The sequence below is a fragment of the Lycium ferocissimum genome, chromosome 6, assembly GCF_029784015.1.
Source record: "Lycium ferocissimum isolate CSIRO_LF1 chromosome 6, AGI_CSIRO_Lferr_CH_V1, whole genome shotgun sequence".
Lineage (NCBI taxonomy): Eukaryota > Viridiplantae > Streptophyta > Magnoliopsida > Solanales > Solanaceae > Lycium > Lycium ferocissimum.
In genome coordinates, this window is record NC_081347.1 from 67,421,467 (window position 1) to 67,433,902 (window position 12,436).

At 37.2% G+C, this 12,436-nt stretch overlaps 1 protein-coding gene across 1 annotated transcript; it reads left to right on the top strand.

The window, feature by feature from the left end:
- Positions 1-2,448: 2,448 nt before the first annotated feature.
- LOC132060148 (uncharacterized) lies at positions 2,449-12,088 on the top strand. Its single transcript, XM_059453043.1, has 7 exons — positions 2,449-2,893; positions 4,016-4,101; positions 4,419-4,565; positions 4,671-4,779; positions 6,758-6,881; positions 7,678-7,951; positions 11,507-12,088. Exons 1-7 carry the CDS (start codon positions 2,704-2,706, stop codon positions 11,612-11,614), a joined length of 1,038 nt encoding a protein of 345 aa, XP_059309026.1. The 5' UTR covers positions 2,449-2,703; the 3' UTR covers positions 11,615-12,088.
- Positions 12,089-12,436: the final 348 nt, after the last annotated feature.

The following is a 12,436-nucleotide window of genomic DNA, read 5'->3' on the forward strand; positions in this document are numbered from 1 at the left end:
AAAAAAAAAAAGTTGAAAAATCTAATGTTGTTAAAAATACGATTCGAAGTTGCTTGTTTGGAGTTGCTACTTTGTTGCTTGGTTGGAGTTGTTTAAGCACTAATTCTTTGAGTTGATGTTAGGAGAAAAATTAAACCTTGCTAGGAATTTGGAGAAAGCCATGAAGAACACCAAATGGGTTTATTTAAATTCTTCATTGTTTGATCAAATTAACGGGATGAACTTTGTTCTATTAGGTGTTGAATGTGCTTCCTTTCATATTTGGATTTGTTTGGATTAGATTTGAGGAAGTTGTGTGATTTTTTTTTTTTCAACTTCTAATGAAGATGATGATGATGATGATAATGTTACATTTAAGATGAAGGAGAATTGGTTATGTTTTGGATCCTTATAAAAATGTAGCATTTAAAAATTGAGAGATTTATTTTTTTTGAGTTGATTTAGTGTGATTTTTTTTTCCAACTCCTACGATGATGACGTGGCACGTGGGCCGGGCGGCGTGTATACGACGCGCGCGGAGTGGGAGTTGTCGTATTGGACGCACATCAAAGAAAAAAGGGTCGTTTTGATGCGAAAAATTTGTTCGGGGGTAATGGGGCCGCAAAGGTTACGTGTGTAGTTGGGATTTTAGTCGAAACGTTGGGTATTTTGACTATTATCCCCGTTTTTGTTAGTATTTTTGGTGTATTCATGTTTTATACTACCGTATTTGTTGTATACATATCCGAAAATATGTTGTTAATTTTGTGTACATATATTTTTATGTATTCATTTTTAATTTGTATTTATGAATATGACAACTCAATTTATGAATACGGATAATCATTTTATGAATACGGTTGGAAAAAAAAAGTGTTGTATTCATGAATACGGCAAAAATAAAAAATGAATATAATGAAAACATGTGGGAGTAGGGTGATTTCTTTACAAAACGTAAATATTGAATATATTCTTTATGTACTTGAGTTAAACCCTAAATGTTTGCTCATTTATGTAATTTGTATTATTTTGTTTTTTAGGTAAGTAAACAAGGCTTTGGTTCAATATTTTTGAGGCCCATAAAGACGAACTATTGGCCCATGATCATATAATCCACTACAAATAATTGCACGGCTGATCCCTCAAATGGAGTGCTCTTTAATTTTAGTCCTTTAAAATGGAACTTATGACTATAAAGGCATAAGTTCTTAAGGACGCGGATATAACTTATGGATATTATAATGTGTAACTTATAATTCTATAAGCATAAGTTTGATTTTGAAGGGTAAAAATTAAAAAGCTAACACATTTGAAGGCCAAAAATTAAAGAGCAACACATTTGAAGGACAAAAATTAAAGACCACCACAAAATAGGGAAAAAGTGCAAATGACCCAATTAGCTAACTAAAAAAAATATTCATAAATAGTTACAGTTTAGAGCGCAATTGCAAAATGTAGCTACGATGCAACGTATTTACTAAAACTCAAAAAAAAAATTGTATCGCAAAAGGTTCCTACAGTTATGTGTGTGTATCAGTGTGTTAGCTACAAACTGCCAAAATATAACTACTTTAGTAATTTTTAAAACTATAATTCGTAAAATACATAAATTTAAATTGTGTGCATATCCGTGTAATTTTATTTTAAATAAATGACATGACCATAAATAACCACTTCTCAGTCTTGTAAAATTAAACGACCAACTCGTCCTTATTTATGTGATACACTTTCCTTTTTGGTCCGTATAAAAAAGAATGATACATTTCTTTATGGGAAAATGGTCAAAAATATCCCTCTACTTTGAAAAAAGGGCTAAAAATATCCTCCGAACTTATTTTAGGTCAAAAATACCCCTCTCATCCTTAAAGTTTTCAAATATCACTGTCTCGACGGAAATTATAAAAAATAAAAAATCCTTTTTTAAACTCGCTCCATCATTTAAACCCTAACTAAATAACAACCCAAAGATCCTTATTCCCCAATACGTAGGTATGAAATTTGAGGGAATTAGGGAATAAAGGATCTTACAAGTTATTATTTAGTTGCTTTAAATAACTACCTTCGACGAGTTTAAAAAAATGATTTCGGGTTATTTTAAGGGATAATTTCCAATCCGCCAAGGGTATATTTGAAAACTTTAAGGACGGGAGGGTTATTCTTGATCCAAAATAATTTCGGAAGATATTTTTAGCCCTTTTTTCAAAGTAAAGAGGTATTTTTGACCCTTTTCCCTTTCTTTATTTGGCAAGAATTTAACTTTAAATTTTACTTTTTACGCTTAACGAGATGATTTATAACCACACAAATATCATTGGTTTGCTTTAGACTACAAGGTTCAAAAGTTTTTCTTCATTTCTTAAACTCTATGCCTAATCAAAATATATCGCATAAATTGAGACGGAGAGAGTACTACTATATTGAATTTCTTCACCCATTACTAACGAGAATAAACGCCCTCACCATTGACTATTTCCGCAAATCCCATAGTCATTATAGATTAGACAACCCGATTGACAATTTTATAGCATTTGAGTTTCTCTTGCTTGTTGTCACCTCAACCTCAGACAACACAGGAGAAAACAAAACAAACTCTTCCTTAAACAGTCAGTAACAACAAATGAACAGAGACAGAGATACATAGCTGATATACATATATACACAATTCTTGATCATTTGTACAAATTCTGTCTGTCTCTGTTAACAATTGTGAGTGCAAAAAAAAAAATGTCAAAAGAAATAGAAATGGGTGATCACTCAACAGAGTCATCTCCTTTGATCCCTCCTCCTTTGATCATCACTCAACCTAATAATAATAATAATATTAACAATAATAATAATGATGATGATGATATAATAGACCTTGAAGCTGGTCCTGTTGAACAAATTCAATGCCGTATTTGCCTTGAATCTGACGGTTAGTTTTTTTTTTTTTTTTTTTTTTTTTTTTTTTTGATGATTTCCCATTCATTTTATACTTAGTGGGGTTTGTTCAAAGTTTCAATTTTTTCAGATCCCTTAATCTCAAGATTGTAAATTATCAGAAACTGGAAATACTTAGTGGACCTAGTTAGGAATGAGGGATAGGCCATGTTGGTTATATTTACATTAAAATCAGTGTAGAGATAAGTGTGGGATTTTAGAGATTCTCCAGTTTTAGAAAATTGTCTTATAATACAAATTCTTGAAATTTGCACCAAAGGGCATGGCCTGGTGTTTAATGAAGTGGTTGAGAACCATGAAAGTTCAATTTTTCAAATTAGGTGATTTTTTGCCATCTGTCTAGGCCTTGGCGGACAGAATTACCCATATTTGTGTTGTTGGAGGTAGCAGGTACCTTGTGGAATTAGTCGAGGTGCGACAAACCAGCTTGGACACCACGGTTGCTTAAAAAACACATTTTAAAAAAAAAAAAAAATTGGGTAGGGAGTGGAAAAGGGCCGCCAACTAGTTTGGATAGAGGCGTAGTAGTTGGTCTGTGTGTAGTAATCACGACTCGTAAAAAAACTGCGGTTTGCAGTGAGTTGTGCAGTCAGCTGTTCTGAAAATGCTTAGTGAAGTGGGATTCTTTACGTTCGAAATTGAAAGGTTGGTTATTTATGAGAATTGGGTGTCCAAAAATGTGGCTTTTGCCCCTTCCGAAAACCTAAATTGTCCCAGCCTAAGTGCACCGGTTGCATTACGATGTTCTTCACATCAATGGGAGAGTGAGGCTGACTGAAGTTAAATTTTGTCTAGAAAGGTGAAAATGCAGGGTTGGTTATGTTTGTGTACTCTCCCTTAGGAAAGAAACTGGTTGTTAGGTTGCGTAACATATGACACATCTTAATTTTATCCCATTCTGATGTCATTAATATAAAAGAGATAGAAGAAAACGCATTTTTCAGGAAAAGTGTTGTGTATTATTGTAGATGCCTGATTCTTCTTGTTGAAATCCTTGTTCTTTAGTTTATTCAAGTGCTTATTAGCATACATCTATATGATGACTCCATGCTTTTGATAATTGAGATGCTTGCAAATGTTTCAATTTGTCCTTTAGGTAGGGATTTTATAGCACCTTGCAAGTGCAAGGGAACATCAAAGTATGTCCATCGTGAGTGCCTTGATCATTGGCGTTCTGTCAAGGTACATTTTCAGCCTTTTCGATCAGCTCTTTTTAAAGGAAGTTTTGACTTATTATCTAGGTTTATGTTTTTAATTACTCTTTCTGGTTCTTGGAACTCGTCATAAATTCATAGATGAAAAGGATCAGGATTCAAATTGTATTTATGCGTGCATATATCTTCTTTTGGACTTGTTGTTTTACTTATAAGCTTTTGTTTTGTGTTTGTAAGAGCCAATTATTAGAATGATGGTGAGGCTTTACGAACTTGGTTAAGCTCGAACCACCAAAATTGCAATGTTATCTGCTCATAGCAAATTTTTTTTTTTTTTTTTTACAGGAAGGATTTGCCTTTGCCCATTGCACTACTTGCAAAGCTCCCTATCATTTGAGAGTTCATGTTCATGCTGATAGAAAATGGCGAACTTTGAAGTTCCGATTTTTTGTAACCAGAGACATTTTGTCCATCTTTCTTGCGGTTCAGCTTGTAGGTGACTGGCATTCTTTAGTTTTGTTATTTGATTATTGAGATGTCTCTTTAATTCACTATGCAGAAAATATGTTCAATTGATCGCTTAATTTTCTGTTGCAGGTTATAGCTTCATTGGGATACATAGTTTACATCATTGATACATACAAGATGTCTTGGCTTCGTTTGATTTGGGGATTCGATAGTGAACTAAGCTTCTACTACATATGCGGTAAAACATTTTGAGCTTCAGTAGTCCACCTATATGTTTAGCTACGTATCTTACTTTTAAGTGCTTTATTGTCATTAGCATTTTTTCTGCTAATTGTAATGTCCTCTTTATCGTTTCCTATGGGATTTAAATCTTCTTCTTTGTTTTCTTTCTTTCCATCTAAATTATTTTTATGATTGATAATGTTTTTGAGAAATTTATTCATAAAAAATTTCTCAAGGATGGGGAGTTATCTACTGCAAGAACCTTAAGCTGCTATCCTTGTTTTGCTTCATTTAATGGTAAATTCTTTCTATGTAGTGAGGATCCTTTGTTGTCCCTGCTTGGACGAGAACCTTTTGGCATAATAATTGTCGGTTAGCAAAACTAAATTGCTTATTAGTAATATTTTGAGTACCATCCATAGTTTTTGCTGGAGAGATCAGACCGTGCACCACTGCTTGGCCCCCTATTATCATCTTTTTTTCCTCGGCAAAAGAGAAGAGGAAGGAAAAAGGGGGCATGGGTTCTGAAAACATAAGCAGCTAAAAAAGCTAGTGTATTGATGAATCGTTGCTTAACACAAATAGCTAATATTACTTTAGTCACATTCCAATCAAGGTCTTTCCTCCTCCTTTTTTGACTAAACTCTCCCGTCACGATCACCGGTGTCCAAGTGTCAAGTCCCGAGGGCTTGTGTCCGCCAAAATCTTCCTTTTTTCTTTTTAGTCTTTCCTCACAATGAACCGAAAGGTGAGCCAGGTGAGAGGCAGGCGTCTCAAGGTTTAAGTCATCTTTTTCCATAGTAGTCATCCAACAAGACAGGGAAAGAAAATAACTACACTCGAGAAAGTGCCCCCCTTTCTGCCTTTCTCGCTTGATTCGTCTTTCAAGTTAGTGTCTTTCCCGGACCGCGAGGTGTGAAGCTAGATTGTACTAAGACAAATGAAAAATTTAGAAAATGAGAGATTTTTAAAAAAATAACTCCTAAACTCAAAACTGGACCGGAAATGCCCATTTTGAGACCCTTCATAGCTCATCTGGGGCAGGGAAGGGATCATGGGAAGCGTATACTGGCAGTGGAAAAAGGGGATAGGGGGGAGAGAAGGGGTTTATTAACTGAGGTAGGTGTCAGTTGGGTGCGGGGAGGGTACGAGGAAGTTATTGGAGGCTGGCAGAGGGAGTGATCTGATGGGATGACCCGCGAAGGTGGTTATTGGTAGGGCAGTTTGCAAAAAGGGAAAAGGAAATGGAAGAAATAAGAGAAGCAGGAACATTTGTCATTCCAAGCTTATCCAGAAGGATTATCCTCCTCAGCTTACACTGCCGTCCTCCAAAAGGATAGTTTTATCAGGTCTATATGAATAATCTATCCTGCTAATAATCAGCGAGTAAGTTTTGTCTGTCCTTCTAGCGCATAGTTCATTAAATAAACATCTTAGGCCTGTTTTCCTTTTGATTTTGAGTTTCTATGGGTAATACATTTTGTCCTGATTATTAAGATTTCAGACACGGATTGGAAGAACATTTTCAGAAGAGTGTTTACTTAGCTATCCTAGGAATTTGTGGAGTAAGAGGGTTACATTTTCTTCAAATCAAAGTCTGAACAACTTAAACTAGGCACAAAGCTCTCCACCTTTCCATTCCTTGGATTTGGTGAGCCTATTATATCCTCCCGTTCCTAAGAAGAGGGACCAACTCAAAGAAATGGAGAGAAAAAGGAAGCAGAAAATCCAACTTTCAGAAAAAAAAATAAAAATTGTAACGATTGATCTGTTTCTTGCCTTATCCGGGGAATAAACATCCCTTTTTGTCTGCATCATCAGCACATGGAAGGAATCTCCATGCTCCATTCCTATCAAGATAAAGATAGATTGCCCACACAAAACTGTCTCCATATTTCTCTGTACTAAATAAATTTGATGCTTAGCATTTTTCCTTCGATATGTAAACCTTTGTATGCTGTTAAATTTATGCTCTTGGTCCTGAACTTTTGCAGGGGCACTATTGTTTTTTGCTTTGCTTGGCCTATCTGGTTGCTTTATAACTTGTTACGATCGAAGAGTACGCAATGATTTGGCTCAGCCCTGCCGTGAAGTGTGCCTTTGCTGCTGTCATCCTGGGTACATATGATGCCTTTGATAACCTTTACTCTCATTTTCTTACTTTAACATCATAATAACTATAATACTGCAGTACCTTAACAGGTTTTTTTTTTTTTTTTTTTTTTTTTTTTAAAAAAAACTATATTACTGCAGTCTTCTTTCTTCCAGTTTTCCCTTCTTCAATTGTCAAACCAAAAAGAAATAGAAGGATAACGCGCAGGAACTAGTTGTTCTCCACATGGCTTCGGCTCTATACTTGATATTTCTAGACTCTACAAAGATTATGCATTGATAGTCTCCTGGATAGGAACTAAAAAGTCCTTGTTTCTTCCTCGCTTTGTGTCTCTGAGAAAGAAGAATCGTATGGTTAATTTAAGAGTTACATTTATTTGGGACTTATGTTGCTCGGACTCTCCAAAAATGTTGTCGTACTCGTGCTAGATCCTCCAAAAATGTACTACTTTTGGAGGATCCGTACACGCACCCGACAACATTTTTGAAGAGATTGAGCAACATAGTTTGGGACTAGTCTTGCTGCTATAGGACATGCTTCTTGTGTAAAATTCCATTATCTTTAGATTTTGTTCCATATTCGACAGTTGTATAGAGATTACCAATACTTACATGCTAAAAGCATCCTTGAAACGTTTTGTATATCAGTTTTTTGATTGTTCGTTTCTTCTTGATCTTTATCTGCTGTAACATTTTGTAGAATAGTAACTCCGAATTGTTTTTTTTTTTTTTTTTTTGTTACGCTACTTTTTGAGCTTTAATAATGCATCATTGTTCTTTTTCGTTGGTAATGTCCTTGCAGAGTCTGTGCCGACTGTCATTTGCCTGGTACACTCTGCATGTGGACTGATTGTACCACATGCTTTGAAGGTTGTGCTAGTATGGCAGGTGAATGCGGAGGTTGCTTAGGAGGTGCTGGTGAAGCGGGGTTGCCAGTTTTGTTTATAGTGGCTCTGGTCATGCTTGGACTGTTTACTGTCATTGGCATATTTTACAGTGTTTTGGTGGCTACGATGGTCGGACAGAGAATCTGGCAGCGGCACTACCACATACTTGCAAAAAGAATGCTGACAAAGGTGAGTGAAATCCTTCTTTTCTCTTATCTTTTCATTGTTCTGAAGTGTTCGATAGCATATCAATGTCTATCCATGAAGGTGGATGTTGAGCCATTTTTTGTAACCATAAATAATCGACAATAAGAATTAGGCCGGTTTTGTCGGAAAATCCAAGTTATAACAATAAATTTAGTTTACCAAACTGTAGTGTGGGATCAACCCCAAAGATTTCGGTCAGAACCGGCATATGCAAGGACATGAATAGCATTCACCTTTTTAGTTTTTTTATAGCTGCTTCTGGCAGTACTTTGGATAAGATTGCAGACTTGCAAGTTACCATCACCTATTCATACAAAGTGTTAAAATTCCCCAAGTTACTGCAGTAAATATGCCATCTGATATTTATTCAACCACTGCAAAATGTTTGCACCACCTCTTTGTTTGGGTTACTGTATTGGGGGAGGCATTTCAATGTTCCATGTCATTCCTATAACAAGAATCTCGAGACATCCATTGTTTGGTCCAATGTATCCTTTGTGTTACTCCCGCTGTCCCAATCTATGTCAGTTTTTTGACTGGGCACAAACTTTAAGAAAGGACTTTCAAAGTTGTGATTTAAAACAATCCATAAACATTTGTGTGGCTATAAAACATCTCACTAAGGGTGTGTTCAGTAGGGAGGAAAACATTTTCCAGAAAATGTTTTACAATTTTTTCATGTTCGTTTGGTCAAAAATTTTAAAAAATATTTTCTTTTGGAAAACATTTTCCTCAAAATTAGGGAAAATGACTTTCTTAACAAAAGTAGGGAAAACAAGTTCACAAGTTCATTCCACCAACCACCCTACCACCACCCAACACAACCCCAACCACTCCCAACCCTCACCCACGCCACCACCCCACCCCCACCCACCACCCCATCCCTCCCCCTCCCAAAAATAATTTTTTTTTGGAAAAAAAGTTTTGACATTATTTTTGATTTTTTGCACCCCCACCCAAACCCCGCACCCTACCCCCAACCCCCTCCCCCCCACAAAAAAATTATTTTTTTGAAAAAAAAGGTTTTGACTTTTTTTTTTGCACCCCCACCCCACCCAGCACCCTACCCCACCCCCGCACCCCCCCCCCACAAAAAAATTATTTTTTTGAAAAAAAGGTTTTGAATTTTATTTTTTTGCACCCTCACCCCACCCAGCACCCTACCCCACCCCGCACCCCGCGCCCCCCCACAAAAAAATTATTTTTTTTGAAAAAAAAGGTTTTGACTTTTTTTTTTTGCACCCCCCCCCCCCCCCCCCGCACCCCCCACAAAAAATTATTTTTTTTTAAAAAAAAGGTTTTGACTTTTTTTTTTTGCACCCCCACCCCACCCAGCACCCTACCCCACCCCTGCACCCCCCCCCCCCCCCCCCCCACAAAAAATTTTTTTTTTTTTTTTTGAAAAAAAAGGTTTTGACTTTTTTTTTTTTTGCACCCCACCCCACCCAGCACCTTACCCCACCCCCGTACCCCCCCCCGCTAAAAAAATTTAATATTTTTGAAAAAAAAAGTTTTGACATTTTTTTTTTGTTTTTTGCACCACCCAAGCCCCACCCCACCCCGCACCCTACCCCCCCCCCCCCAAAATATTTTTTTTGAAAAAAAAGTTTTGACATTTGTTTTGGTTTTTTGCACCCCCAACCCCCAAACCCCCCCTCCAAAAAAAATTGAAAAAAGTTGACAATTAAAAAAATTGAAACTTTGCGTGGTTAAAAATTAAAACTTTTGGAGGGGGTGATGGGGTATTGCGGGGGTGGGGTGGGTGGTGAAAAGATTTTTTTTTGGGTAGGGGGTGTCTGGGGGTGTAGAAACCCGCAAAAGACAATAAAAAACTTCAAAAAAAATTGTTGGGGTTGGGGGGGGGTGTTGGTGTGGTATGGGTTCCACGCAAGGGGGAGGGGGATGATGGGGGATGTGGTCGTTTAGAAAATTCAAAAAAAAAATTAAAAACTTCAAAAAAAAAATGTTGTGGGGGGAGGGGTGGGTGGGGGTAGAGTGCGGGGGGAGGGGGTGGTGTATGGGTTACGGGAGTGGTTGGGGGTGGGGTGCAAAAATAAAAAAATAAAAATAAAGGGGGGTGGGGGGGGTAGAGTGCGGGGGAGGGGGGTGGTGTATGGGTTACGGGAGTGGTTGGGGGTGGGGTGCAAAAAATAAAAAAAAATGAAAATTGAGAGGGGTGGGGGCGTAGGGGAGGGTGGGGGTATGGGTTTGGGTTGGAGTTGGTGAGGGTTGGGGGTGGGGGTGGAAAAAACAAAAACAAAAAATTAAAAGAATTTTTTTTTTGGAGGGGGGGGCTAGGTGGGTGGGTGGGAAGGGGTGTGGGTGGGTTGGGGTGGGGGGTATGGGGTTGGGTTGGAGTTGGTGAGGCTTAGATGAGTATTTTTGGGAAAACGTTTTCTATCAACTAAACAAACATGAGAAAATAAGTAAGAAATTCACTTATTTTTCACTACTCAAACGACCATGAGAAAATAAGTGGAAATTCACTTTTTTTCTAGGAAAACATTTTCCTTGGAAAACATTTTCATCCATACCGAACACACCCTAAGTGTAAAATGAGAGTATGACACGTAAATTGAGACAGAGCATGTGTTTGTTATGGAGGAAAACATTTTCCAGAAAACGTTTTCCAATTTTCCTATGTTTGGTTGGTCAAAATCTTTGGAGAAAATAGTTGTCCTATGTTTGGTTGGTCAAAATCTTTGGAGAACATTTTCTCTAGGAAAACAAGTTCTTGAAAATGACTTCCCTAGTGGAAGTAGGGAAATTGAGTTCCACTAGTGTCATTCCACATTGATTGGGTCTCTTCCCCCACCCTCATAGCCCCCATCCCACCACCTCCAAACTCTTAACCCCCCGCCCCTACCTTCCATAGTGTTTGCATAGATTATATATAAATGTTTTTGCGATAATACTTACGTACTAAACACAAAAAGATAGGTAAGAAAACCTTTCTAAAAAGAAAATAGGTAAGTAAACCACTTACTTTCAACATTTTCCTTCATACCACCCACACTGAGAGGGAGTAGCGTTTTTCTCAATTCCCTCTCTCTTCGTTCTCAAACCAGAAACTCTTAAGACCTGAACTTCTTAATGGTTTATTATGTTCTAACTTTCTTTTTCTATTACTTAAGCTTCAATATTATTACTCATTCTTGGTCATGGAACCCGTTTTACTGAAAGTTGTTTAACGTAATGCTAGTTTAATTAATCATCACGAAAGTGGTTCTGGTGTCGGAGTTGTGAAGGTTTTCATGAATCTCTCATGATTGCTGAATGATGGGGAGCCTTGGTCCTTGGAGAACAGTAAAGATGTCTTCATGTGACCTATAGGTCACAGGTTAGGAATGTGTCAGGGTAGGTTGCATACATCACACTCCGTTGGTATACAGCCCTTCCCCGCACCCTGTGTGAACGCGAAATGCTTCATGCACTGGACTCTCCTTTTTACTCATGATTGTTGAATGATGGCTATTTATAATCACTATAGTATATTGGACACTAGGCTCCTGAGAATGTTTCTCATTGTTGTTTTAGGAATACGTCGTAGAGGATGTTGATGGTGAGGATACTGGAAATGATTGGTCCCCTCCACCTCTCCCACAAGAGCATGTTCAGCAACTGAAAGCACTTGGACTGCTGTGAAACCTGAAGGACTTTTACATAGTCGACAGAAACTAGGGATGGACTGAAACTCCATCTCATTTGGAGGCCTCCGTTATGGTCCTCAAGTTTTTATGCATCTAGATAACGTCAGAATTTTTCTCATTGTTTGATGGAAAATCTCATGAGTTCAGTGTTGTCAATTTTGTTCATAGTTTATGAACAATCGCATGTAATTGTCAAGAAAACTGATCATTCTAGTTTTGAATGATCTCATATGCAATTGTCAATAAAGCTGATCATTAATAACCTAAATCAAGCAAAAGGAAGTATTCTATATATAGATCCCTTCAATGACTCTCTACAAATACTTCTATCAGATAAGCTAAGTTAAAAAGTTGTCAATTTTGTATATAGAGAGTTATACTATTATCCTCCTAGAAGACAGAGCTAGAGGGGCGAAAGGGGGTTTATCTGAACCCTCTTCGCTGGAAAATCATATTGTATATAGCTCAATTTTTTTGTTTATGTATATATAGTAAATGATGAATCCCTTTAATGAAAATTCTGCCTTCGCTACTGCCTCCTAGGACTTAATATTCCACATTCTGATATATGGTCGAGGATGGATTCCGGTAAATCCAGTCCCCAAATGCCATAGTTGTGAACATTGGTGATATTATGGAGGAACATCAACAACATATTCATACTTGTTTGTCTTATAATAGTATCCAACGAATACTAAAAGTGTTCACTTTTGATAAATTTAAGGACCAAAATTGTTCAGAAATATATTTGAAGGGCTACTTTGAATCTACCTTCAAACATAAGGAACCATTTTTGTCATTTTCACGTATGCAAACA